At 42.4% G+C, this 27,935-nt stretch overlaps 1 protein-coding gene across 1 annotated transcript in view; it reads left to right on the top strand.

Moving 5' to 3' along the window:
- Positions 1-2,865: 2,865 nt before the first annotated feature.
- Positions 2,866-27,935, top strand: part of tmem163a (transmembrane protein 163a) — a 75,194-nt gene continuing 50,124 nt past the window's right edge. The window contains exons 1-2 of the mRNA XM_015966736.3: positions 2,866-3,490; positions 11,328-11,447. Of these exons, the coding sequence (XP_015822222.1) occupies positions 3,283-3,490; positions 11,328-11,447 (328 nt within the window). The 5' untranslated portion in view covers positions 2,866-3,282. The remainder of the gene's footprint in view (positions 3,491-11,327; positions 11,448-27,935) is intronic.

Genomic DNA, 27,935 nt, shown 5'->3' with positions numbered 1-27,935 from the left:
AGAGCTGGTCATTTATTATCTAACATATCCATAAAACGAGATGAAAGTCTAATAATTTGCATGACTTGGGTATTCAGTAACATAAGTTTTGTTTGGGGGGGGGGGGGGGGGACTTCAATCGCTTTAATCTAAGATAATTATTGGAGCAGAAATACGATTTTATGAGTGCATATATCTGATTGGGACTTCATGGATTGTTTTTTGCTTGTTCCTTATGGATTTCTTCAGAAATATAGAAAACATTAAATATTAAATTGTGAATATTAACATTTTTGTTGTGCTCTAATGTTGTCCCCCATTCTAATCATGGTTTATCAACATTTAGCTCAATTCAGCAGGAATATTTAAAGAAAAACTTTTCTTACAAAACAACTTTAGTTGTAAAACAGGAACAACAACAGATTTTCTGAAACTATCACTTGATAGTAATTTGATAGCTTCTCCCTTCTCATGTGAAGTCATTCTAATCTCACACAGTCTAGGTTACAACTTTGCATAAAACATCTGATGTAACTTTTGTGACATCAGGCTGCTGCTTCATGCTCATCTTGGCTTCATTGATCTCTACTGATGGGAGCAGACGCTAACAGAGTGAGGCGTTGTCGCTGATAAGTCTGAAAGAACTTCATGCTGCTGCTTGATGAGAGCGTTCTTTGTCGGGTCTGCCGATCAGCCACTTTGTGGTCATTTCATGTGTTTGATGCAATCGTTCCCACAGAGAGGTTTATTGACTTCACCGAGCCACAACATTTTCTGCAAACAATATTGACTTTATTATGAGTAAATGTTCATTTTTACGCTGTGTCAAGGAACAGCTTAGTAAAAAAGTGAACTGGAGTGACTCCCAGGCTGACACCCTCCTCTGCCTCTGCTGCCTCCTCGATCATGCCCTGACCTCTGTGTTTTCCTGTCTACCTGCAGCAGTCATCGTGCTGATTAATTCCACCTGTGCTGCTCCCCATTCAAGCACCTGGCTCCTGCTGCTCAGGGCGAGATCGCCTGCTGCCCTGCCACAGTCTTTCGAGCCACTGAACCTGTCTGTCTGTCTGTCTGACTGTCTGACCACGGAACTTGTCTGCCTGCCTGTTGCCCGACCTCAGTCTGTCGGATCGGCATTCCTCACCGCTGAGCACCGCTGCTGTTCTCAGAAGGCCACGCCACAGAACCGACTCCAGCATGGTCCCGATCGCTTTAACAAATCCTTTATTAAACTCTTTAAAAGTTTATCTGTGTGTGGCTGTTGTCGGGTCCGGCTGATCGTCACTAGGTCTGACCGTGACATGAACTGGAAAAAACAAACAAAAAAAAATCTATTTCTCTGGAAAACTAATAACGAGCTAAAAGTAAAGTTTAAGAACTTTTAAAGAACAAAAAGACATTTTTTGTTTAGCACCATTGGAGATGGAAATCATGAGGTTCTTCACAAGAACAATGAAAATAATTAAATTATTAAAGAGTAGAAAGACCAGGTCAGGCCACAATTCATGCAGCCTCATAAATGTGTCACCTGTGTTTTGTTTGTTTCTTGGAGATGTAACCCTAATTCACTGGTGGGGCTGCGTTCCATTTCCTCAGCAGTGCATGCTAGTAAACAACATTCTAAATGGATTGTAGCCCTCTTTTAATAAACGCATGCCTTCAATGCTTTTGCAAGAAATAATATGCAGCCCTGCAAATTTAGTGTGAAATGGAAACAAAGTCTACCATGGAAAATGTTTAACTGCACAATACGCAACATTAGCTTTTATTCCAAAACACGTAGGCTTGTTCACAAGTGAGGGAAAGATGGAGTGTGAGACTGAAAGGCGGATTGGTGCCGCGTCTGCAGTGATGCGAGCGTTGTACCGGTGTGTTGTGGCGAAGAGAGAGCTGAGCCAGAAGGTGGAGCTCTCCATTTACCAGACGATCTGCGTTCCTGCCCTCACCTATGGTCGGACGCTTTAATGACCGAAAGATGAGATCGCGGATACAAGCGACCAAAACGAGTTTTATCTCCAGGGTCTCTGGGCTCTCCCTTAGAGATAGGGTGAAACAGTTGGTCATCCTGGAGGGGCTCGGAGTAGATCCGTCGCTCCTCCACATCGAGAGGAGGCAGTTAAGGTGGCTCGGGCATCTGGATGCCTCATGTGGTGAGGTTTTCCTGGCACATCCAACCGGGAGGAGACCTATAGGAGAACTCAGGACACGCTTGAGGCACCATGTTTCTCACCTGGCCAGGGAACACCTTGGGGATCCTCCTCGAGGAGCTGGCCCAAGTGGCTGGGGAGAGGGAAGTCTGGGCCTCTCTGCTGCTTAAGCTGCTGCCCCCATCATGACCTGACCCTGGATAAGCAGACGATAATGGATGAAAGGATGGACAAGTGAAAACAAACCAGAAAGGAGCTCTAAAATATTTTTCTTTCTTTCTTAATGACTTTAATTTTTAAATATTTTTTTCTTACTTAGAGGTCTGGTAACAGGGACCCCTCCATTTCACACAAGCAGCTCTTTGGTTGGCTGTCCGCTACCGCTGCTCCTTGGTTTGAGGCTCTGTTTGCACTGACAGATGATCCCATAAACGTCATATTGATGATCCCACCTGGTTTTCACTTTGCAGCTAATTCATCCACTGAAAGCTCCTGACCTGCATAAGAAACCGACTGATCACTGGTCTGATCTCTCGCTGAGGATCGAGTGTCCCGTTCTGTTAGAGCTTCCTAATGTGATTAAAATGACAAAGTAATGGACTATTGATTCTGAAGAGGGAGCTCTTGTTTACACAGTAAGGTAAACAGTGTGTGTGTGTGTGTGTGTGGGGTGGGGGGGTGGGGGGGGGGGGTGGGGGGGTGTGTTCTGTATGGGAATCAGGTGTAGAGTTATGAGAGGAGGAGAGAAGGAGTAAAGGGGAGGAGGGAGAATAACTTGCTGGCACCGCCCGCCAGATTCACAGCAGATCTGAGATTTATCGCATCCTCACATCAAACCCTAAATTACTGCTCTGCTTGGGGAAGGACTGGAATATTGTTGGGAATCTTGCTGCTGGAGGAAGTTGCATGTCCACAGATGCTTCGTTGATAACAATCTTTCATCTCGCATCTCCTCTTATCGCCATCTCATCTCTGCGCCCCCCCTTCCTCCCCTCCTCTGCGCATCTGAGCCAACGCCGGTGGCCGACTGGACGCGCTGGATGGCTGCTGCGCTTAACGGACCGGTGGGAGCATTTCTCTTGTCTTATTAAAACCAAACCCCTGTTCACCTCATCCTCTGCCTTCTGAGACCGAACACAAAACAGTAGCGTCAACAATGGCTGACCACGTGACCCAGGACTTCTGCCCTGTCCCAGAACCGACGATGGTGGATCCCTGCCCGGCCACAGTGCGGAACGGCCAGTGCGCCGTGGATGGCTTCACCAACCACCAGCAGCAGCAGCAGCCAGCCAAGACCCCCACTGAGCCCGACCCGTTCACAGGCAACCAGGAGATGAAGATCACTGACAATGTGGACGGAGAAGGTAACTTTATAATCGTGTTTGGATTTAAGCTGTTTAAAAAGTTCTGGATGGGTCATGGGCGCTTTGGGGCAGGATGTCCGTGCGTGCGCGCGCGCGTGTCAGGTATGACGGAGACAGGATGGTTATTTTTATCCACGCCGGATATTTTCGGTCTGCTCTTTGAATTATGTATGATAGTCATGCATCAGCATAGATTCATGGTGTAATTTCAAAGTTTTAGTTGCCTTAAAATACATTCATTCATTCATTCATTCATTCATGCATTCATTCATGCATTCACCCTGGAAGATCATATTCTTGACCTTAAATCATGCACCAGACACAAGGTCTGCACCAAGGCTGGGTTCTGGCACCAGTCCCCTGCATAACAAACCCTTAAATGTGGATTTCTTTTACCACTTTTATGCATGAACTTTTTATCTAGTCATCATCCAATACATAAAGTCCAATAAACAAGCCATTTTAATGGATTTAAGGCCATAGCCATAAAATAGCAGCTGGTCCACACAATTGTGTCTTTGCAGAGGATTTTATTTGTACAAATTACATATATAAAATCCCAATAACACAGCGTACAGTCTAATTATACTCCATAAAAGCTATGGCATTGTATGCCTGTATAAAGTTAGTAAATAATCACATTTAATGTGTGTAGGAGTTGGAGGTCCTGGCTTGTCACGAGCAAGAGAGTCCTCAAAGAAAAGAAAATGGGAACCAGCAGAAGACCACATACCCAAAAGCTCATTGAAAATCTTTATTTGCAGCCTTTCAGAAAAGAAAAAAACCACTAATTTAAAATATAAATATTCTATATGCAGGGGTTTCCTCAGGTCTGAGTGCATATGCTTTATTTGATTGTCCTGCAGGATTTGAATGTGTGAAATGTGGTCTGCCTGATGTAAAACAAAAAGACTGTTCAGCAGAGGTAGTTGAGTTCAGGTTGGAGGACATTCAGGAAACAAAAGGGTAAAAATCTAGACTTGAATTGTGGAAATAAATATTTGTTTTGGACTAAAACTCTTGCATCGTTTCCAGTGGTTCCCAACGTTGGGGTTGGGACTCCACTGTGGGTCACTAAGATCTACAAAGGGGGTCTTGAGATGATTGCCAGACTTTGAAATACATTTTTAAAACAATTGCTGAAGCTATATCTATTAACATAATTGTGACAGAAACTCAACTAAATGATCATTTCTCTATATGCACTGAAATCTTTTAGAATAGATATTTGGAGTTGCATGTCTTGACAAATGCTAATTTTAGGATTTGAAGCTGAATAAATTGGGAACCACTGCTTTAGATGGTTTTCTGCAAATGAGTCAATGAGGGTTCAGACGTAAGACTGTCTGGATTTCATTTTAAAGCTCAGTATGAAACACATCTAATTCAGTGAAACAGTTTTGTATGTCCATAATGTCAAACAATCTAAAAACCAACATCATAAAATGAACAATAAAATTAGAAATATAAGAAGAATTGAGTAATCTGTTGTGCACCCTGTAGTGCATGATTTACACAAAGCACAAAGTTGTCACTCAGCTGATTCTGCGACGCCATTTGTAAGCACACACTGATGTGGCACTAAGTCGCCTCTGTTCTGTCTGCATGCACAACCTCAGAGGAGCAGTGGCTCTACGCACCATCACTAGTGACAGAGGGGAAGGCGTGCCTCAAAATACGACAAAAGCAACCAAACACAAACATTCATCATTCATTTGAATATCCATACATCTATATGTTTCACATGCTCAATTCTGTTTCAGGATAACTTTTAATTATTATAAGAATATTTTAATAATTCAGAAACATTTTGATTAGGATTTCAGACAAAAAAAACTTAACTGCTGTGTTTTTGGGGATTCAGTAAAAAAAGAAGAGCTGAAGCTTGAATTTGTTTCTGGAAAAGAAAGGTGTGATGAAGACAAATGTCAGGACACACACACACACACACACACACACACACACACACACACACACACACACACACACACACACACACACACACACACACACAGAGACCTGCTTGAGTCATAGCGACGGAGGCTGAGAGGAGATGTTGAACACATGCCTTCTGTCTCCTTTCTCAGCCAGGAATCATATGATTTACCACATTGTCTCACTTCCTCTCTGGCTTACACACGCGCACACACACACACACACACACACACACACGCGCACACACACACACACACACACACACACACACACACACACACACACACACACACACACACACACACACACACACGCACGCACGCACGCACACACACACACACACACACACACAAACATGCTAGTTTAGCTTCTTACAAAGTTTATTTCCTCTCAGTAGTAGTTTATATAATTCTGTGGTACACCACAAAATTAGTTTATTTATATTTTCTCAAATATCCACAATAAGTTTTGTTTTTCAAGAGATCCAGGGCACAATATTTTCGAGTTATTCAATATTTTACTGAAACTGTTAAACACGTTACTGTAGTGAAGGATGCAGACAGTGTCTAAACGTTCAAGAGTTTCAATTTATCTATTTTGTTTGTGAAAACTGTAAGAAAAAACACAACTCAACACCTTTATTGTGAAATAATCATCCTTCAGTGCAGTGAACGTAATTCAAGTTGATTATTTTATGGAATGTTTTTTTATAAATTAATATAAAACAAACTTTTATTTTTTTGTCATCACAGACAAATAAACAAAAACAAAATCAGGATGAATGCATGTAGATGAACCATCCTGGGACACATTAACTTTGACCAGCTTTACATACTGAAGCCCCCCCCCCCCCCAACATAAAGGATGATGCACATAATTTGACTGCTTGAAAAGAGGTTTACGCTGTAATTGCTGATTTTCAGCCAGGAAGAGCTGGAATTGATTTTTGACTTGATTGATTGACTCTTAGATGTATTTTTCTTAATTTTCGCAGAAGTCCACTTCAGTAAAAAAGCTGCGTTTTAGTCAAAAATCATGGAATTAAATGGACACTCTTGATGTTGATGTGTAATGGATGAAGCTCTTGTTTTGATGACCCAATCAGCACATTAGAGGGCAAACCGGTGAAAGGATGAAACAAAGTAATAAAAGCCCTAAACAATAACAAAATAGAATAAAAATCCAGAAGACCCGCTACTAAACCCAGTGGGGTGGCTAAACTCTGTTGTCCAAAGTCCTCCTGCAGCATGGAGTCTGTTTCACAATTCATATCATCTGAGAAACGCAAGAGAGCCCCCAAGTTATGGTGTTCTTGTACTCAAATACCACATTTTCAGGGACCTGCTCAGCGTGGTGTTTCCTCAGGGGGCAATACTGTGGTACCCAGTGGTGGGCAGTCAGGGCCAGCAAAGCCTTCTCTGCTGGCCTAAACGTACTCAAAAGCGTAAATGTATTTTTTTTCCTTTGGTAATTATTTTTAAATTAAAAAAAATGCTTACTGGTCTATTTTCTTTATATCCTATTATACCCACTTGGCTGTGCTGCTTCCAGTGTTAAAATACCAAGGCTGGGTGTTATCCAATCAGATTTAAGCTAGCTTGTGTTTTCAGGCAGATTAAGTCTGCTCTAGGCCTTCAGAATCAATCGAGAAGCCCGTTGTCTGCTGTAAGTGAACGGAGACGATCCAGTTGCGACAGCCAATCAGCTCACGAGTCAGCTTGGCCCGGGCCAGCTAGCTGGCCTCACGCAAAAGTTGACATGAACGCATCCTGTGATTGGATGAGCAGTAGTTAGAACTTTTCTAGCAGCATGAAGCAAAATATCAAAACTAAACACGGAGATTTGTATCTATAGGCAGCTATCGGTGTATTTTTGAACACATGATGGCTGAAAGAGGAGAAGGGACGGACTTGGTTGCAGATTTACTTGCCACACCATTTTCCAGACGGACCTTTCAAGAAAAAATGGATCTTGTGAGAACAGGTCGTCCGACTCCAATGCTAGCTGGCTTGTCCCAGCAGGGGAAAGGATTTGTTCGTCATTTTCAGGCAAGGAACTATGAACGGTACCCATGGCTAACAGCTTCAGAGAACCGCTGCAGGTTATTCTGCTGGGAATGCCTGTTGCTCGCATCAGGTGGATTTGGTAGCATTAAAGCGCGTTAAAACGTACGCCAGAAACACGACCGGGCAGACATGTCTTTCAGCATTAGCCTCCATGTCCATAGAAAAGGATCTACTCATGGACCTGAAGCACACAGATGAACTGTACAGAGCCACTGAGGTTTTCCTGAGGAAAGAAAGAAGGATGAATTTTATTTTCTAATGAGCAGGAGAGGAGGAGATCCATGCTGGACATTTATGTTGGTGAGTAGAAACATTTTATTAGTATTTTTTTTAATGTTTTGTCATTTTATTTTGTTAATAATAAATGGTAACGAAATAAAATGGCAAAATGAAATTATTCTGTGTTCTGTTTCTATGCAATTTATATTGTGTATAACGTGGTGTGTGCAGCTGCGCCAACATGTTCAATTGTTTCGCGGTACAATTTTCTCCAAAACAAATGCAAATAATGTGTTTGCTTTACTTATTTATTTTATTGTCTCATCTCTTAAACCCGTCTTTCATTTCTGAGATTTGACGGTATCCGTGGTCAGCTTCCTACTCTCAACTGGGAATGCGAGTTTGATTTTAAAGACTCTGGAAATTATGTGTCTTGACCAGCCACTGGTGTGTGTGTGTGTTTGTGTGTGTGTGTGTGTGTGTGTGTGTGTGTGTGTGTGTGTGTGTGTGAGGTTTCTCCAGCTGTGATGTCCTATTGATGGTATTTTAAGGTGTATTAAATTAGATTGGACTGAATAGGAAATCACTGAAGGCCCAGGGGTGGAACGCACCGCCTGCCACTGGTGGTACCCTATTGGCTTTGCATCACCTGCTTGGCCAAAACAGCATCTATATGACTCTTATTGTCTTCAGCACACCCGTCTCCACTTACTATCCCCCACTAGGGACAGGTGGTAATCAATCCCATGTGGATTTTTCACCCTGTGATGTTTAGATGCCAGTGCTAGTTCTGTGTATGGAAGTTTTTTGTAGTTTGAGTTCAAGAAGGTTGTCTATTATCTGCTATGATGGACAGAGAAAATTGAATGAAGACATGCAGGGAAAGGTGTTCCAGGATATGGGAATTTTGCCCCAAAAAGTGACGTACTTTAAAGTAACACTAGACCCAATCCTTCTTCGCCGTACTGGTTGGAAGTGGAATTACAACTACCATAAACAACCCTGCAGCAGCCTGTTGTAGCTAGCGCTAACAACGAGCTAACTCTAACACGAGCCAACAAATACCAAATTAAACCACAAAGTAAAAAGATCTACACTGTTGGACAAGAAATAATATTACTTACAAGTCCAGTAGCTCCCTCAAACTACCGTCTTTTCCGGACTATAAGTCGTACTTTTTTTCATAGTCTGGCTGGTCCTCTGACTTATACTCTGGAACGACTTATATACCAAATTATATATACCGCGCTGCTGTGGACCGGCTCCGGACCAGGAATAAGCTCCTCTGCCCCGCCATCACCTGCTGGAGCCCGTGGCGAGCTGCTGCGGGCCGGGCGGCTCCGACCCAGGAATGAGCTCCCCTGTCCCGCTGGGAGGGTTTCAAACACCACCATCACCTGCTGCAGCCTGTGGCGGGGTGCTGCGGGCCAGCTCCGACCCAGGAATGAGCTCTCCCCGCCCGCTGGGAGGGTTTGAAACACCGCCATCCTCTGCTGGAGACCGTGGTGCGCTGCTGCGCCCTGGTTGTTTATTCTGTTATTGTTACCGGTACTTGTCTTGCAATGTGAAATGCTTGGTCTCAGATTTTGTAAGAAAAATAATAAAATGTCCCCCCAAAATGCGACGTATAGTCCAGTGCGACTTATATATGTTTTTTTCTTCTTCATTATACATTTTATGGCTGGTGCGACTTATACTCCGGAAACTACGGTAGTATAGGCCGCACCAGTGCAAACTTCAACTTTTTCTTCTCATATTCTCATATCTTTTTATTGATAATCAGCAAACTGAAAATGCTAACTGTTAGCATTACAGCTAACAGCTTTTAAGCAGGTAAAAAGCACCTCCCAGGACACCTACAAAAACTATCAAGTGTGGATTTTGGTCAACAGAGGGCTGCAGATTGGTGGCAAATGTGAAACCAAGATTCTAACTCAACAATCACTGAGATTAATAAAGCTCTAACTTAAATGTAAGGCTGGAGTAAAGACATGACAAACTCACTGATAGTTCAAACATCATCTCTGTTGTTTATCAGGGTTAGGGTTGGGGGGGGGGGGGGGTGGCTTTTCCAAATACACAGATTCAGGCATTTGTCCTGAAAATGATAGTCCTAACCATCTCCTTGGTTTTGTAGTGCCGACAACAATCCCTGGACAGATTGCTGGATACAACGGCAGCCAAAAGCATTAAAAATCTCTTTTGGATGTCAAGGTTCCACCTCATGAATAATGCATGAGTCTGCAGACTGCAGAGCCATTCTCACATTTCACGAGCTGCTGGCAGTTAGAAATCTGGGCTGTTTGGTCTATGCCTTCTCTCTCTCTCTCTCTCTCTCTCTCTCTCTCTCTCTCTCTCTCTCTCTCTCTCACACACACACACACACACACACACACACACACACACACACACACACACACACACACACACACACACACACACACACACACACACACACACACACAAGTAAAGAAAAGAAGTATTGGCACATGAATCCAAATTGTTTCTGGAAATTATTTTTTTTTTACTACCGTCTCTCCAAAGTCTGTTAGGTCACTTTTACTTCTCAAATTCAACCACAAATCTTGTTATGGCACGATATGTTAGTTTGATGTTAAAATGAAGAGAAACTTAATAATGTTGACAAAATAAATGAGAATCCTCTTCTCGTCTAATTTTCTTCCACCTATCCGGGTCCGGGTCGTGGGGGCAGCATCCCAACTAGGGAGTTCCAGACCGTCCTCTCACTGGCCACCTCCACCAGCTCTTCCAGTAGGACCTCAAGGTGTTCCTGGGCCAGATTGGAGATGTACTTTCTCCAATGTGTCCTGGGTTGACCAGGGGGCCTCCTGCAAGAGATGTAGGTCAGAGCCTGATGAAGCTAGGAGGACAACATCATCCGCAGAAAGCAAAGATGAGATTCTCTTGCCACCAAACTCCACACCCTCAACACCACAGAAATCCTGTCCATAAAGGTTATGAACAGGACCGGTGACAAAGGGCAGCGCTGACAGAGTCCAACCCTCACTGGGAACAGGTCCGACTTACTGCCGGCTACGCGGACCAAACTCACACTCCTCTGGTACAGGGACTGAATGGCCCTTAGCAAAAGACCATCCACCTCATACCCCTGGAGTGCCCCCCACAGGGTGCCTCTGGGGACACAGTCATAAACCTTCTCCAAATCCACAAAACACATGTGGATTGGTTGGGCAAACTCCCATGATCCCTTCACCCCCCTACCAAGTGTAAAGAGTTGATCCACAGTTCCATGGCCAGGACAAAAACCACATTGCTCCTCCTACCACTAATTAAATTATGCAATCAGCCTTGTCTTTGAAGGTGATTAAAAGAGACAAAAGGTGTAAATTAATGTCCTAACCATCTCAAAGTCAACACCTCACCAGTTGTAAGTCAGTAAAACAAAAATGACATGATGGATAAGCATCCACATTTAAGCGAAGATTCCTTTAACAGCTTGGATAACCTCTGACTTTACCTCAGGCTTCCTGATACGATCACACAGAAAACCAGGAGACACTGAATTAATGCACAGGAAAGTAAAACAAAGACGGACATGTTCTTGTGACTGAGTGTGAGGATGTTTCTGGCTGCAGGTCTTCTGGAGAGCAGCATGCGCCTGAAGCCCCACGAAGCACAGAACTACAGGAAGAAGGCTCTCTGGGTCTCTTGGATCTCCATCGTGGTCACTCTCATACTGGCTGTGGCAGCTTTCAGTAAGCTTTAGACACACACACACACACACACACACACACACACACACACACACACACACACACACACACACACACACACACACACACACACACACACACACACACACACACACACACACACACACACTTTAACCCTCCCACTGTCTTCATGGGTGACCTCGCAAAAAAGTTGACCATCGAGCAGGATTGATGGTTTATCTCTTGAGGTCCACGTGGCAGGGGGAAGGAGTGAGCACCAGCTCCTCCTTCCCCCTGCCACGTGGACCTCAAGGGATAAAGAAGAAGAAGAAGAAGAAAATATCATTTCTATAGGGTCTCTCAAGATAAAAATCACGAGGCGCTTCACAAAAACAAAAAATGTAAAAATATAAAAAAGAATTTAGAAAATGGTTACACATATATTTAATATGAGCAAAAAATAGACAATTGTGATTAAAAAACAAAATGTTAAGAAAGAGAGAGAGAGTGAATAGGAAAGAGGGAAATCAGTGGATCCTGGGGAAGGTGGAATAGGTGGGGAGAGCAGAATAAAGAGAGAGTGGTGAAGAAGGTCATACAAAAGTCAGCTCAAACAAGTGAGTCTTCAGCTGCTTTTTGAAGAAGACCACTGAGTCCACTGATCTCAGGCTCAGGGGGAGAGAGGTCCAGAGTCTGGGGGCCACAGCAGCAAATGATCTGTCACCTTTGGTCTTTAGCCTGGTGCTGCACAACCAGTAGGCTTTGGTCACTGGACCTCAGGGACCTGCTGGGGGTGTAGGGACTAAGAAGATCACCAATGTAAGATGGTGCTTGTCCATGTAAGGCCCTATAGACCAGAACCAGGATCTTGAAATGAACCCTGAAGTTGACTGGCAGCCAGTGAAGCTGGAGGAGAAGCGGGGTGATGTGGGTGTGTTTGGAGGACTTGGTCAGAAGCCGAGCACAGACATTCTGAACCACCTGTAGACGGTTCAGGGAGGTTCTGCTCAGACACGTGAAAAGAGAGTTACAGTAGTCTGAGCGTGAGGAGATGAAGGTGTGGAGAACTGTCTCAAGTTCAGAGCGGGACAGAATGGGACTCAGCTTTGCAATGTTCCTGAGATGGAAGAAGGAAGAGCGAACAAGAGAACTGACATGAGAATCCAGGGTGAGAGCTGGGTCAAAGGTCACGCCAAGATTCCTGACAGAAGGTTTGGTGTGAGAAGCAAGCTGGCCAAGAGAGTCTCTGACTTTGGGAACCAGCTTCTCTGGGGTACAGATGAGGATCTCAGTCTTATCTTCATTCAGCTGTAGAAAGCTCCCAGCCATCCAGGTTTTGATAGAATCTAAGCAGGTGTGTAACAGCTGCAGCTTAGACATCTCATGGGGCTTAAAGGAGATGTACAGTTGGATGTCATCTGCATAAAGATGGTAGATTCCTTTGAAGGAGCTCAGGATGTGCTGAAGAGGGAGTAGATAGAGGAGGAAGAGCAGAGGCCCCAGCACAGAACCTTGTGGGACACCATGGGTAAGAGAGGTGGTGGAGGACCTAAACTTGGAGACAGCCACAGAAAAGGAGCGCTCAGAAAGATAAGAGGAGAACCACTCCAGAGCAGATCCTGATAGGCCTACCCAGTCTCTCAGCCTCTCCAGTAGCAGGTGATGGTCAACAGTGTCAAAGGCTGCAGTCAGGTCCAGCAGGACCAGAACAGAACAGTCCCCTGCATCACTGTGAGTCAGAAGGTCATTAGAGACCCTAAGAAGAGCTGTTTCAGTAGAATGAGCTCTACGAAAACCTGACTGTCAGCAATCATAGATGTTATGTTCATCAAGAGCAGCTGGGAGTGGTTTAGCCACAACCTTTTCCAAGATCTTGGAGATGAACGGAAGTTTAGAGATGGGTCTGAAGCTGTTATGGAGAGAGGGGTCCAGAATCGGTTTTCTAAGAAGCGGGTGGATTACAGCATTCTTAAAGTAAGCAGGGACCTGACCAGAAACCAGAGAAGCATTAATTATGGAGAGCACGCTGGGACCAATGGACTGAAAAGCACTTTTAAACAAAGATGAGGGTAAGATGTCGAGGGGGCATGCAGAGGTCTTCATAGAGTTAACTAGTTTGGTTAACTCAGGCAAAGAAACAGGAGCAAAGCTATCTAGGATGATGGGCCTGGTTGGAGTCGGGAGAGGCAGCGATAAGGCTGAAGGAGAGATGCTAGATCTAACCTTATTGACTTTGTCCACAAAGAAAGACAGAAAGTTCTCACAGTCTGCAACAGAGTGGATGGAGGCTGTAGGAGAGGCAGGAGAGACGATGCTGCTGATGGTGTTAAACAGCACCTTGGGGTTCCCTTTGCTCTGGGACACCAGGTTGGAGAAATAGGAAACCCTCACATCTCTGACTGCAGAGTTAAAGGATGTCAGAAGATCTTTCAGATGCAGCAGATGGACGTGGAAAATTAGTTTTCTTCCACAAGCGCTCAATTTTTCTGCATTGGTGCTTCAGGCTGTGAAGGCTGTCATTAAACCAGGGAGTAGGGTTCACTGCAGGAACTGATGTGGTTCTGACAGGACAGATGTTGTCCAGAATGGAGAGGCAGTGCTCGTTGAACTGAGAAGTTAAGGAATCTGGGTCATTATCAGAAGAACAGGGTGTATCAAAAGCGGTGGAAACATTGCTAGCTGTGCTCTCATTAAGAAAACGAGAACTAACCATATGGCGAGGAGGGGATGCAGAAACTGACGAGTTAAAGAAAATGCAATGGTGATCTGAAATATAATCGTCCTCAGGACAAACACTGTCAGCATTTAAACTCAGGGTAAAAACAAGATCTAGAGTGTGCCCCCTGGTGTGTGTGAGGCCAGAAACATGCTGGGTAAAGCTGAAGGAGTCCATAAGGCTGGATAAAGTCATGGCAAAGTGATCAGAGGGATCATCAATGCGGATTTTAAAGTCACCAACAATCACCAGTCTGGACAGTTTCACAGTGGAGGATAGAAAGCCACTAAACTCCTGAAGGAAAGAACCGTTTGGACCAGGTGGACGATAGACCACAGCCCAGTAGAACGGGTCCTTACGCCCGACTTTAATCAGCTACAGTTCAAAGGAAGCAAAGTGACCAGAGGTTGTAGAGCTACATGGAAGATGGTATCTGAAAACAACAGCTAGGCCTCCACCACGACCAGAACCCCGGGGCTGGCTAAGAAAAGAATAACCACTCGGGCAGAGTTCAACCAGACCAGAATAATCGCCTTGGGCTTCCTGACAGGGTTGCGGAAGGCGCTTTATAAATAAAGCTTTGATTGATTGATTAATCAGATGTTTGCTCCCAAACTTCAGTCAGAAACAGAAAATCCAGGTTTTTAGAGATAATTAGATCATTGAGCAGGAAAGACTTATTGTTAACAGAGTGGGTATTTAATAGAGCCATGCTGGGTGAGGTGGAGGAATCAGAAACAACACTTTTATTAAGGTTCAGAGATATCACTGATCCAAACCTGGCTGGATCATTAATCTTTGGACCGGGCCCTTAGAATCAGAAGAGGTTGTTTTTACCACAGGGAATTTTATTCAAACACCTTGTATTGAGTTAGAGATAAGAAGAGAGAGAGAGGTGGGTTGTTTAAGAATATTTATTTTATAATTCTGTTTCAGGAACTAGAACTGAGCTACAACAGATGACAGCCTCAAACAACAGGTTTTGGAGACTTGTTTCCTGATATTTGGACATCTCACCTCTCATTGGCTAACAGCAAAGCAACTCTACAACTGACTCTTTTTGCTCTGTAGCATTAATGTTTTATCTCCACAAATAACACAAGCCTGAAGGAGTTCTACCGTGTGGTGGAGTTGCTAGTTGCTAATGCTAATGGTTAGCTTCTATTAGTTGAGACATTCTCTGCTGTTACCTGGATGCTAAACCAACAACAGCCTTCCCCTTTTGTGAGTCAAGATGGGTGAGTCTATGACTCTTAAGTGACAGTGTGACTTAGATCTGTCAGGCTTTTCTAATCATAGAGTTTCACCATCTTTTTTCTATCAGAAGCTAACGCAGGAGATAGGTGTAGGAGACTATTTTCATGTTCAGCCTGCATGGAAAACTCAGCTTGATTATAATCACAAATATTCATAAAAAATATTTTTTCAGTCTCCCACACCATTAAAATTAGTTTTTTTATGTTTTTTTTACGTTTCTGATTAAAAAATGTCTTTATTGCAGCAGTTCATTTGCAAAAGCCAGATAAATGTAATTTTTAAAAATCAAAATCACCAAACTTTATTTGACTGATATCACTGAAAGATCATTTATAAAAACAGTTATTTGTTTTTGAAGGTGAACTCTTCATAAATAATCAGTTTAGAAACAAAACCATCTATAACATTGTGTAAACGCACAACGTCCTAAAATAACATCTGACTTTACTCATGTAGTCACAACTGCATCCTTGAAAGGATGAGTAAAGGCAGCGACAAAGGACATTAAAATATTAATGCAACACTTCCTTGTTCTGTTGCCACACAGCGTGGTGTTGAGGAATGTTACTCGCTTTAAAAAAATGAAGTGAAACAGGAACCAAGGTGAGACAGATGGACTCAAAGGACTAAAGCTTTTGAGAAGAACCATTCCACCTGAGAAGGTCGGGTCCTGGCATGAAGCGCTGGGGATTTAGTGAAGCTATGGCTCAACTTTAGAGAGCATCAGCATTCTGTTTCCTCCTGCTTGTGCCCTAGTTTCTCTGCTTTCAGACTCTCCGCCCTCCATATTTTACATTCTCTAAAATATTATATTCCTTCTGTTTCAGTGCAAACTCAGATGTTGTCAATATAGGCTGGAGTTTACAAATCTGTCTTGAGTCACTTGAGCAGGATGAGGGGACACTCATGTTCATGGTTTACTTGCACTTTCATCCTCTGCTGCCCTGTAACCTTTAACAATTCAGAGGGGATGGGGGTTTCAACCCGGTCCCACTTCTGCTCCACTTTCAGTTCTGTTTATCCCTGGCTGTTTGAAGCCTAGTCCACACGTAGCCGGGTTTTTTTAAAAACGGATATCCGCCCCTCCAAAAACTTGCATCCACACCACCTCGTTTAAAAAAAAAACTGTCCACACGTACCCGGATAAATACGTTGTTAAGGACATGCCAGACCTGTAGGCGGCAGTACTTCCCCCGTTCTTAACCTCATCCTTCGTCTGTGGTCTTCCGCAAGGAGCAGTAATTCCGCTTGCAAAAACAAACAAGCAAAAAGCGCTTGGACAGTTAATGGATCGGGTAGTGACAGAGTGCAGCTCTGAGGGTTTCCATGCTGTCGGCTAGTGTAAACACAGGTCGCACACGTGATGTCAGCATTTTTTTGTCGCGGAAAGTGACGTTGCGGACCTTAAAACTCCGGTTTTGTCTGTCCACACGCAGACACCCAAAACGGAGAAAACGCAGATCTTCACTTTGGCCGGAGTTTTTAAAAAGATTTGTTTTCGTGTGGATGACAGGCCAAAACGTAGACAAATATCTACGTTTTGGCAGATCCCCGGCTACGTGTGGACAGGGCCTTAGATTCAACCTTTCTTATGGAGCTGCCTTTTCCGAACAAGCTTCACCAGACACGTCAGGCTTAAGATGGCGCAGAGACCACACAGATGTTTGAGAAGGGATCTGCAGAGTTGTGCTCCGAGATAAAACGTGGTTGTTTCTGCTTGTAACGTGTCTGATTAGATCCTGAATGTGTTTCTCTTCTCCACAAGTCATTTCAGACGTAGTTGTTGATTTCTTTCTTGCGTTAATCAATGCAAATTTAAATAGACAATGTGTAGTTTTTACCATTAGTCTCTAGAAAAATCCATCAAAATGTTGAAAATGAATTACATCCCCAGTTGTTGAAAAATATGGGCAGCTCTGTAACATATAACCATAAAAATTGGGTCTAAAACACAGGTCCTTCTCAAAAAATCAGCATATTGGGATAAAGTTCATTGTTATCTGTAATGTGCTGATAAACATTAGACTTTCATATATATTAGATTCATTACACACAACTGAAGTAGTTCAAGCCTTTTATTGTTTCTAATATGGATGATTTTGGCATACAGCTCATGAAAACCCAAAATTCCTATCTCAAAAAATTAGCATATGTCATCCGACCAATAAAACAAAAGTGTTTTTAGTACCAAAAAAGTCAACCCAGTAATACCATGGTCAGTAAACCATTTACCAGTGGTGTTGGCACTGTGAACAGGTGCCAGGTCATGCTGAAAAAGGAAATCTTCATCTCCATAAAGCTTTTCAGCAGATGGAAGCATGAAGTGCTCCAAAATCTCCTGATAGCTAGCTGCATTGACCCTGCCCTTGATCAAACACAGTGGACCAACACCAACAGCTGACATGGCACCCCAGACCATCACTGACTGTGGGTACTTGACACTGGACTTCAGGCATTTTGGCATTTCCCTCTGCCCAGTCTTCCTCCAGACTCTGGCACCTTGATTTCCGAATGACATGCAAAATTTGCTTTCATCTGAAAAAAGTACTTTGTACCACTGAGCAACAGTCCAGTGCTGCTTCTCTGTAGCCCAGGTCAGGCGCTTCTGCCGCTGTTTCTGGTTCAAAAGTGGCTTGACCTGGGGAATGCGGCACCTGTACCCCATTCCCTGCACACGCCTGCACGCGGTGGCTCTGGATGTTTCTACTCCAGACTCAGTCCACTGCTTCCGCAGGTCCCCCAAGGTCTGGAATCGGTCCTTCTCCTCAATCTTCCTCAGGGTCTGGTCATCTCTTCTGGTTGTGCAGCGTTTTCTGCCACACTTTTTCCTTCCCACAGACTTCCCACTAAGGTGCCTTGATACAGCACTCTGGGAACAGCCTATTCATTCAGAAATGTCTTTCTGTGTCTTACCCTCTTGCTTGAGGGTGTCAATGATGGCCTTCTGGACAGCAGTCAGGTCGGCAGTCTTACCCATGAGTAGTGAACCAGGCTGGGAGTTTCTAAACGTCTCAGGAATCTTTTGCAGGTGTTTAGAGTAAATTAGTTGATTCAGATGATTAGGTTAATAGCTCATTTAGAGAACCTTTTCATGATATGCTAATTTTTTGAGATGGGAAATTTGGGTTTTCATGAGCTGTATGCCAAAATCATCAATATTAGAAACAATAAAAGGCTTGAACTTCTTCAGTTGTGTGTAATGAATCTAATATATATGAAAGTCTAATGTTTATCAGTACATTACAGACAATAATGAACTTTATCACAATATGCTAATTATTTGAGAAGGACCTGTACATCGGAGCGGAACTAAGTTTCTGGGCAACGTCATGTTAGAAACCATGTTTCTTTCTACGTGAGCTCGTGAGGATAAAATGCATTTAATTATTTGTAACAAGCGGTTACAAAACTTTTACCATTCATAAACGCTGTAGTTTCCCTCATTGGCAGTGATGAAAGGGAGTCTGATGAGATTGTTTAGCTGCAGGTTGAAAGATCTGATGAAGTACTTGTTCGAAAATTGCCCTCTTATGGATCTTTGACCCTAATGATCATCCATTGCTATGGCCTTACTCGAACTCAAAAGTACCGCTTGCTTACAATGATTTAGGTTTGTACTGCCTCTTTTCGCCAGGGAAAATACACACCGTTACTTTAAAGACCAAGGTCACAGAGAAACCAGAAAAAAATGTCTTTTACCCCAATTTTCTGCATCATTCGCTGATGGAAAATAGACGGGGAAATGCTTGGATTAGAAAAGCCCGTGGTTGTTGCACATACTGTGAAATTAACATTTATGGACTCATTTTGGTTCATGATGAGGGAAGCTGTCATTGATTTAGCATCCAGGAGAGATCAGAACAAGCCTCAGCTAGTAAAAGCTAACCATTAGCATTAGTAACACCACAACATGACAAAACACTTTCAGGCTTGTGTTACTTATGGAGATAAAACATCAACATTGCAGAGCAAATATAATCATTTGTGTTGCTGTTAGCCAGTCAGAAGCAAAGTGTCTGAACATCAGGAAATAAGACTCCAAAAATGTTGCTCCTCTCTGCTCCGGCTCACTTCTAGTTCCTGAAACAGAAGCGCCAGAGCTTTTTTTCCCACAGAGATCACGAGGCATTCGTTTTTACTAGAGGCCACTGCAAATGTGTTGAAAAACTGAGTAAATTCGGTGAAGGAGCTAAAGCACATGGAGAAATGTGAGTAGAGTGCATTTTAAATGAATCTAATAATGCAATAGTAATGCAAACATTTTTAAAACTTCGCAACGTTGAAAAACTTTTAAAAAAAATCTATATTTTGCAGAAATAGTGTCATTCTGAAATGATTTGTTTTACGAATCTTTACTTTAAATGCAATTCTTTAAAGAAGATTAAAAACTTCAATATATTTTTTAGTTTTGGTTTCTATGGGTGCAACAAAAAAGCAAAAATACATAATAATAATAAAATAACCAACATTTCATTTAGTTGTTTATTTTCTTTTTCCATTTGTTCGTGGATGTCATTGCTCCTGAGGACACACAGCATAACGAACCAGACCTGGGGCCTGGCCTTGGGGTCTCAGCCAATCATGGCATTGTTTATAAAGCCGCATGGACACATCCATGTCTTTTTGCTACCAGGAAGTGTGTACAGTGTCTTCTGCAGGAGTAAAGAAATCATATAATGTCAACATCAATCTATCTAGAAAATCATCAAGGTGTGGATGTTTATGGCTGCCCTAGAGCCAGATGTAGAGGTGGACCACACATCAACAACATAGATTTTCAGATAGTCCAGCAGGGCTTGTAGCATCACGCTTCAGGTCTGCTCTCTAACAGGCTGCCACGTGATCCATCAGCAGTGGTGCCAAGTGCCAACAACAATCTGTTGTTGAGCAAGGAAAGGAGCAGCAAGAGGAATGAAGCTCAAAACAAGAAAGAATATGAGAAACAGCAGAAAGAAAAACTTGAGGTAGTGGAAAAGAGCTCAGAGAGGATAACGATAAAAGTACCAGCTAAAAAGGAAGTAAATAAAGTTTTCCTCCTGTCTCTTTTTCTCCTCTTCCCCAGTAACTCTCTTTTTGTTCTTCCTGTTCCTGCAACAAGTCTGGATATACAAATTTAACCTGGATACATAATAAAAATCTAAACATAGTTGCAAATGAACCATATTTTCTGGCTACATCTGTGTTTCACACAGCCTCTGATTCTAGAGGAAGCTTGTAATCATTTACATGATGATTGCCTATGAGGTGAGATGGACACACATATAACCTGTTTTTACTCAGATGTCTTTAGAAGGCTTTACTGATCATTTAGTTCACGTTTAGGGCTACTCCATGCAAATAAATCACACTATACGCCTTTAAAGAGAAAACTGTGGAGGCTTTTGTTCAACCAGAACAAACAATATCTGTCATGGATTTTGAGTATATTAGCATTTCAGCACAGATTTCACTTTAAAGGTCACTTGCTTGTAATGTAATAAGACTACTCTATGTGATAAATGCAGAAAATAGGATTAGTGACACCCTCAGAGTGCAGATTAGACCTCAAAAACAGAAACTTCCTGTTAAAAACGAAACTCCACAGGGCATATTTTAGTCACAGCTTTTGGTGAATAACTTGTGATCTAAAGGGCGAAATCATCCCTTGTAACTTAAAAACCCCGTTTGGTTCCCCGACGAAGTTCATTTGAATTGCTCTTTCATGTTAAATTCTTGCACCATCATGTCCGGGAGTTCAGCAAAGTCACCATGAGCCGAGCTGAAGTGAAAAGGGGAAATTTTTCCAAAGTGAGATGAGAACGTTTTATGCTGCCCTGAAGGTTCACATAGTTTGATCACAAGACCAGTGCCAGTTATATAAAAGGTTAGAACTTCAAATTTCCATTTGGTACGATCATCAACGTTTTGTACTGATGTGCAAAGTTCACAATGAGAGTTAATTCTCCCCAATCCAATTTTTGTCTCGCTTCAGTTTTTTCTCACTGATACCGTAGTTTGAAAATAAAAAGTGACTGCACGCACTTCTCCCTTCAGATTTGTTTTTGCACAAGAATAAAGGTGTTTGCACCTCAGACAGATGTCTATCATAACTCTCCGCTGTGCCTTTTAAAAGCAGGCTGCAGAATTATACACCATTAGTATTCAGGCACAGCCACTAAAGGCTCCTTTTAATTATCTGCTGGATTCATTTATTACATAGGGCAACACTGAAAACAAATGATGAATCACAGAAGGCAGAAGGAGTACACAAAAGAGATGTTTGCCTTCAACGGTGCTGTATCTGTGTTCTGTCTGCAGGCCATTCATCATATCTGGGCAGTCACTGCAGAAACACAGTCGTACAAATATACATCTCTCTCTCTCTCTCTCTCTCTCTCTCTCTCTCTCTCTCTCTTTCTCTCTCTCTCTCTCTTTCCTCCTGCTCCAGTTCTGCCTCTGTCTGCAGTTTACTCCCTCAGTTCCTCATGCACACCTCCTTTCTGCTTCTTCGTCTCCACCCTGTCCTCCTTCTAAACCTCTGTGCGTCGTGTTCTAGTTCTTCTTCCACTAAAACCAAATACCACCTTCTGTTATTCAATTATTTATTTATCCCATTGTTTTTCCTCACTCACAATGCAGTCTGCTTTTAAAAATCATGCTGCCAAGTACCGGGATACGTGTTTCACAAGTGAGAAAACTACGTGCATCTTTAATGGCCTTTTTGGGTACTTTCTAAGTATACTACATACTTTAAATGTATTCTATTTGTGTTCAAGACTTTTGTTTGAACAACAACTAGATTTTGTTTTGATAAATAAGCTGACAAAATAATTTTTGACAAAGTCCTGTCATCAACCAACCGTTCAGTTTTTTTCTATTTTTGTAAGGAGTCATCATTAGTCACCTCTAAGAACTGTTTTGATGTTAGCTTGATGCAACATAAAATAAAATTTCCTCCCCCTCCCCCTGACTGGTTGAAAGCGGAATTACAACCGTCTTAAACAACCCTGCTGCAGCCTGCTGTAGCTAGCGCAAACAGTGAGCTAATGCTAACAAAAAAACATTAAAAAAATGTTATTTCTGATTATAATCAGTCACTTAGAGTTTTTCATGCAGACTGAACATGAAAATAGTTTCCTACAAATATATCCTACATTCGCTTATTTTAGAAAATGGACAGTGAAGCTCTAGGATTTGGAAAGTCTGACAGATCTACGTCACACTGTCACTTAACATTCATGGGCTCACCCATCTTTTATGTTTATGAATTGGGGAAAGTTTTCCTACCGTTTGTTACAAATCAGTAAATGTGTTTTGTCCTCACAGGCTCACGTACGCATCTAATATGGTGTCACCCAGAGACTTAGACCCAATCCCATGTATGCAAGTCACCCCCTACCGGAGTATTACTCCACTCCCACTTCCTGTTTGAAAAATGCAACAAATGCTGTTGCCTAGCAGACCGAGAGGGTGGAGCCACTAACAAATACACACACACAGGCTCACAACGACATTGTGACATCATATGGTACCAGCTAATGTTCTAGGGTACCTCTTAGCCAATAGCGATGGCAGATTCAAATAGTGCAGAGTTTTTACCTGACAACGGCACAACACTGACAGTTTTAGGCAGACATTTTTAATTTTAACTAAAATGCACTAAAGTGCAAAACTACTGACTACACTTGTCTGCAGCACGATTACACACGCAAAGTAGATTTGGGGGTGACTTGCTCTTTAAGACCCAACTTTAATAATAATGGTCAAAACTACTCATTGTCACTTTAAAGTCTTACGACGCCTTAGTGTTGCTTTAACATGCAGTGATGTTGGACTCCTCATACTTATAGGGCAGCAGTAGCTCAGGAGGTCGAGCAGGTTGTCCAGCAATTGGAGGGTTTGATTCCGGCTTTCGGCAGAGAATGCCACTGCTGTGTCTTTGAGCAAGACACTTAACCCACATTACCTGGTGGTGGTGGTCGGAGGGACTGGTAGTGCCAGTTCTGAGCAGGTTTGCCTATGTCAGTGTGCCCCAGGGCAGCCGTGGCTACAATGTAGCTCATCACCAGGGAGTGGATGTATGTTGCAAAGATCTTGAGGGGGTTCTAGGACTCTAGAAGGCACTATATCAAATACATTTTTCCTTTTTCATCTGACTGCTGCAACAATTCGAGGATTTAAATTGACAAAACACACCAAAAAGCACAACAGCGTGTGAAACCGGCAAAAATACTAATACCAAATGGAGTGTTGAGAAATCATGCATATTTATCTTGCCTGCAAACACATCAGTGGGGGTTTGGTGTAAATCTCTGGCAGTGTTGGAGACAAAAAAAACTGTGTGTTTTTGTGTGTGTGAAAGCATCTAAGAAAATGTTCAAAATTGACGATATTTGCCAAAATGATCACACTGTTGGGCCTTCCTTTTGGGTCTGATCACAAATTTGACAAAGATACGAAGAAAAAGTTTAGTTATACTCAAAATCTCCTAAAAAACTTGTAAGCTGACACTGCCCAAAGTGGACTGGTGGTTCCTGCTCCACTCTTCTGGTATGGAGGTTTTATTATCTCAGTTTGACGCTCTTGCACCTTTAGATTTGATGTGATGCTTTTGTATTATTCATTTCTAAGCAGAGAGCAGCTCCAAGGTTGGTCTTTTCTCACGTCTAGGCTCTAATGGAAAATGTCTTGGGCTTCCGGTGCGCTTCCAGCTGCCAGCTGCTGAGAAACAGGTCCATTATTATGATAATAGAAGTCTATACGAACTCAATAGCTATCATTAAACAACCCCGTTGTCTTTGCAGTGAGTAATTCACCATGAAACATCGCCTTATTGACATGAGCTGAACACGTGCAGATCATTAACTGGTTAAATCATCGTATTCTTCATGGTCATTTCGCAGATTCCTCCCAAACAATGGAAACAAGACGTTGAACAGTAGAGTGCTCAGCTGAATGCTGATCCTGTTAAATGTAAACCACTCCATTCTTGGCTGCGTGTTGTGTGGTGGACTGGATAATGGTGTTGTTTACAACCAATGATTTGACAGCATGTGCTGAGATTGGATTTAGTCAATTATCAGCAATTAGATGATGAATGGCAGCAAGTCTGCAGGAATCTCACAGGCTTCGATCAGCAAACTGCATCACTGCGCTGCACCTCATGACTGACAGAACGGGGACACTGGTTCTTTGACTTTAGAGGAATAAAGTGGGCTCGCGTCTCACTGACACGCCCGCTGCTCTGCACACCCTATCACAACACTCTGCAGCAGATAGAACATGCATGTATTGTTTTGTATTTGTTCAGCTTTTTGATTCTTTTTGATGAAATAATGAATGACTTTGTGATCTGCATGAGTTTGTTGGAGGTTAGAATGCAAAACTGGATAAAGAGCTGGAAGGTTTAAGCGCAGCGTCAACGTGTGGCATAGGGACCGTTTGCAGCGGTTGAGATGTTCGTGTGAAGCGCCAGTCTACAAAAAAAAAAACTTTTAATAATGTGAAGCCAAAAAATAATACTTCCTGGTAAATAGGACTACAAACTTGTGACTTTTGATTAAAAGTTGACTTTGAGACACTTTCAAAAGACTGAATACAGTGATCCCTCGCTACTTCGCGGTTCGTTTAATTCAATTCAAGTTCAATTCAAGTTTATTTATAAAGCGCCAAATCACGACAAGAGTCGTCTCAAGGCACTTCACATAATAAACATTCCAATTCACAGTTCATTAAGCCAATCAGAAATGATGTTTCCTATATAAGGAACCCAGCAAATTGCATCAAGTCACTGACTAGTGTCAGTGACTATACAGCAATCCTCATACTAAGCAAGCATGCAGCGACAGTGGAGAGGAAAACTCCCTTTTAACAGGAAGAAACCTCCAGAGAATCCTGGCTCAGTATAAGCAGCCATCCTCCACGACTCACTGGGGATCGAGAAGACAGAGCAGGATTCACGACTTCGCAGATTTTTTCTTTGGAGCCTTATTCAAGGGAAATTCGCCGATTCACGTTATTTTTCACCGATTCGCGGTATTTTTCTATGCGAAATATCAAGAAATTCCTGTTTTTTTCATCAATTTCATCATAAAATGCACTTTTTGTAATAAAACTATAAAAAAACCAAGTAATATTTTTTTTCTATGTAAAGGGAGGGTTTTAAAAGTCTGAATACTGAATACGTACCTGTTAAATAAATACTGTAAATTGTCAGGTTCGAGTGGCTGAGCTGAAGCGTAGCAGAGATTGTTTGTGGCGTAACTGTGTGACCCAGACGCAGAGTGGCTAGCGTTGGGTTAGACAGAGCACGCGGCTTTGTTCTGGGAACGGCGGCGCAGCGCTCCGAGAGAGCCGAGACTGAGCAGCAGTTCCGGATGGATAAGGAAGCTGATTTACTAGCAGTAGACAGCGTGAAAAGATCCCTTTCCTGGGTTGAGGGCTGGTAAGCCTGAGAACTCGATGACTGAGTGATGACTGAACGGCGGTGCTTCCGTAAATAGTGTCGGCGTGATGACGTCGGCAAGCCACGTTGGTGGCGGGAATGCTGGGAAGTGTAGTCAGCAGGAGGAGTTCGTGACATAAATATGGTGTCCCTACTTCGCGGATTTTCACCTATCGCGGCCAGGTCTGGAACGCATCTACCGCAATAAACGAGGGATCACTAACGTAAGAGTAAGAGCAATCCAGAAACTATTCTTGTTGCTGATAATGGACTCAAATTTATTTACAAAAAGTAGAAAACATTTGATCCATTAAATCCAGGGAATAGGATGCTTTTCTGTTATTAATGCAAACATAAAACACCTTTTTATCTTTCATATCTACAAAGTTGTGCACATTCTTTTCTTTTTAATCATAATATTGCATGTTTAAAGTGTGCGAATGAAAAACGTTACAATAGAAATTATTTTGATCTCTTTGTTATATAAAAAATGCAAAACGTTGCTTTCAGGTATGGACGCCACCGATTGAGACTTTATAGCCTTCATCTTTGCAAAGCTTGTTGGAGTTTGCAGAAGTTAAAGGCAGCAAATGCTGGTTTGAAACCTGATTTTACTCAAGCCTCAAGTAGATTTACAAATATTTATTATTTGTATCTGTTTATGTGTGTCAGTTTATGAAGATTTTCCTGAAAGTGATGCGATGAACACACACTCCATAAATTAGTTAATCTGAAGGCCAGTTTTATAACAAAAACATTAACTATTGATTGTTTTCTGCACCAACCCTTTAAAAATTTACATGATTCTGTTATTTTTGTTAAATTTTCACATAAACAACACGATTATTCATTTAGATTCAATTCTTTTCCTCCTCTTTTCTGACCCTTCTCACCAGAAGAGCCTTTAAAAGCAGTAACAAGCTGCATTCCTCACTCAGATCTTCAGGTGAACTGTCGTCTCTGGAGCTCCGCAGCAGCAAGGTCATCTCCAGCGTTCTTAGATTCTCACACCTCACGCTTCAGTCCTGTCTCCTCTCCCTCCCCAACAACACCAAGAGGCGTTGAACCGATTACGCACACAGGCACGCTCACAGAAGCCATGGCGTGTGACGCAAGTTGAAGATATAAATACATATCTCTTGAAGCAGCACAGTCAGACGTATCGCTACAAGTTAGATCAAAGTTTTCCTGAACTCTAAAAACTGATGTAGTGATATCTTGTCATACGCGTCTCACACTCCTGACCTAGCTTTCTGATATGAGGTTTCGAATGTGCCATTCGGAACCTCATATTCTGAGATATTTTTAATGACGCCACGCTCTGCTTTCTAATAATGGATACATTATGTTTTTGCTTTTGTTTTAATGCCTTCAAACGATGAGTGTCACATGTTTATTCTCATTTTTTGCTCTTGAAGCCAATTTTTATGAGGTTGAAGTGAATGTCAGGGTCATAAATCACTGTCTGAATGTTTCTCCTCTAACTAAAATGTATATAATGTTTCATTTACACAAAGTAAAGTAAATTCTGACATATTTTTCTTCTTTTTTGGGTTATGTTGTTATCTTTTGGCTCATATCACTGGCTCCGACGAGAGAATGCTGCTGTTGTGTTCTTGTTTGTTCTGGTGGTGGTCAGAGGGACCGGTGGCGCCAGCGCACGTCAGGACAGCTGCGGCTTCATCTAGCTCATCCCCACCAGTGTCTGAATGTGTGAATGACTGAGCGCCTTGGGGGTTGCAGGACCCTAAGAAGGCAATGTACAAATACAGGCCATTTACCATCACTTACTTTTTAAACTAGAAGCCATATTTTGAAATATGCCATATTTAAAATGAGACAAATGGAACACAAAGAACTTCTTTCTGTTGTGATTCTCTGTAAACATCAACATAAGAATTTTTTTTAACCAGGATTTTCATTTTTCTGCGGCATTTGTTTGACAGACAGACTTAGAACAATGGTCCACGCGAGATGGAACACACCTGTGAAAGCCCTTGACGCTCAGGGGGTACCATGTGGTCGTGCACGGTTTGTTACACAGCTTCTGTCGCTGTGATGGAACGAAAAATGAACGATTAAACAGGCAGAAGTAAAAAGTACATTCTTTTTTATCATTGTAAATTTTAATATT

Source organism: Nothobranchius furzeri, chromosome 14 (assembly GCF_043380555.1).
Source record: "Nothobranchius furzeri strain GRZ-AD chromosome 14, NfurGRZ-RIMD1, whole genome shotgun sequence".
NCBI classification, from domain to species: Eukaryota; Metazoa; Chordata; class Actinopteri; order Cyprinodontiformes; family Nothobranchiidae; genus Nothobranchius; species Nothobranchius furzeri.
This window is presented reverse-complemented; position numbering and strand designations above follow the sequence as displayed.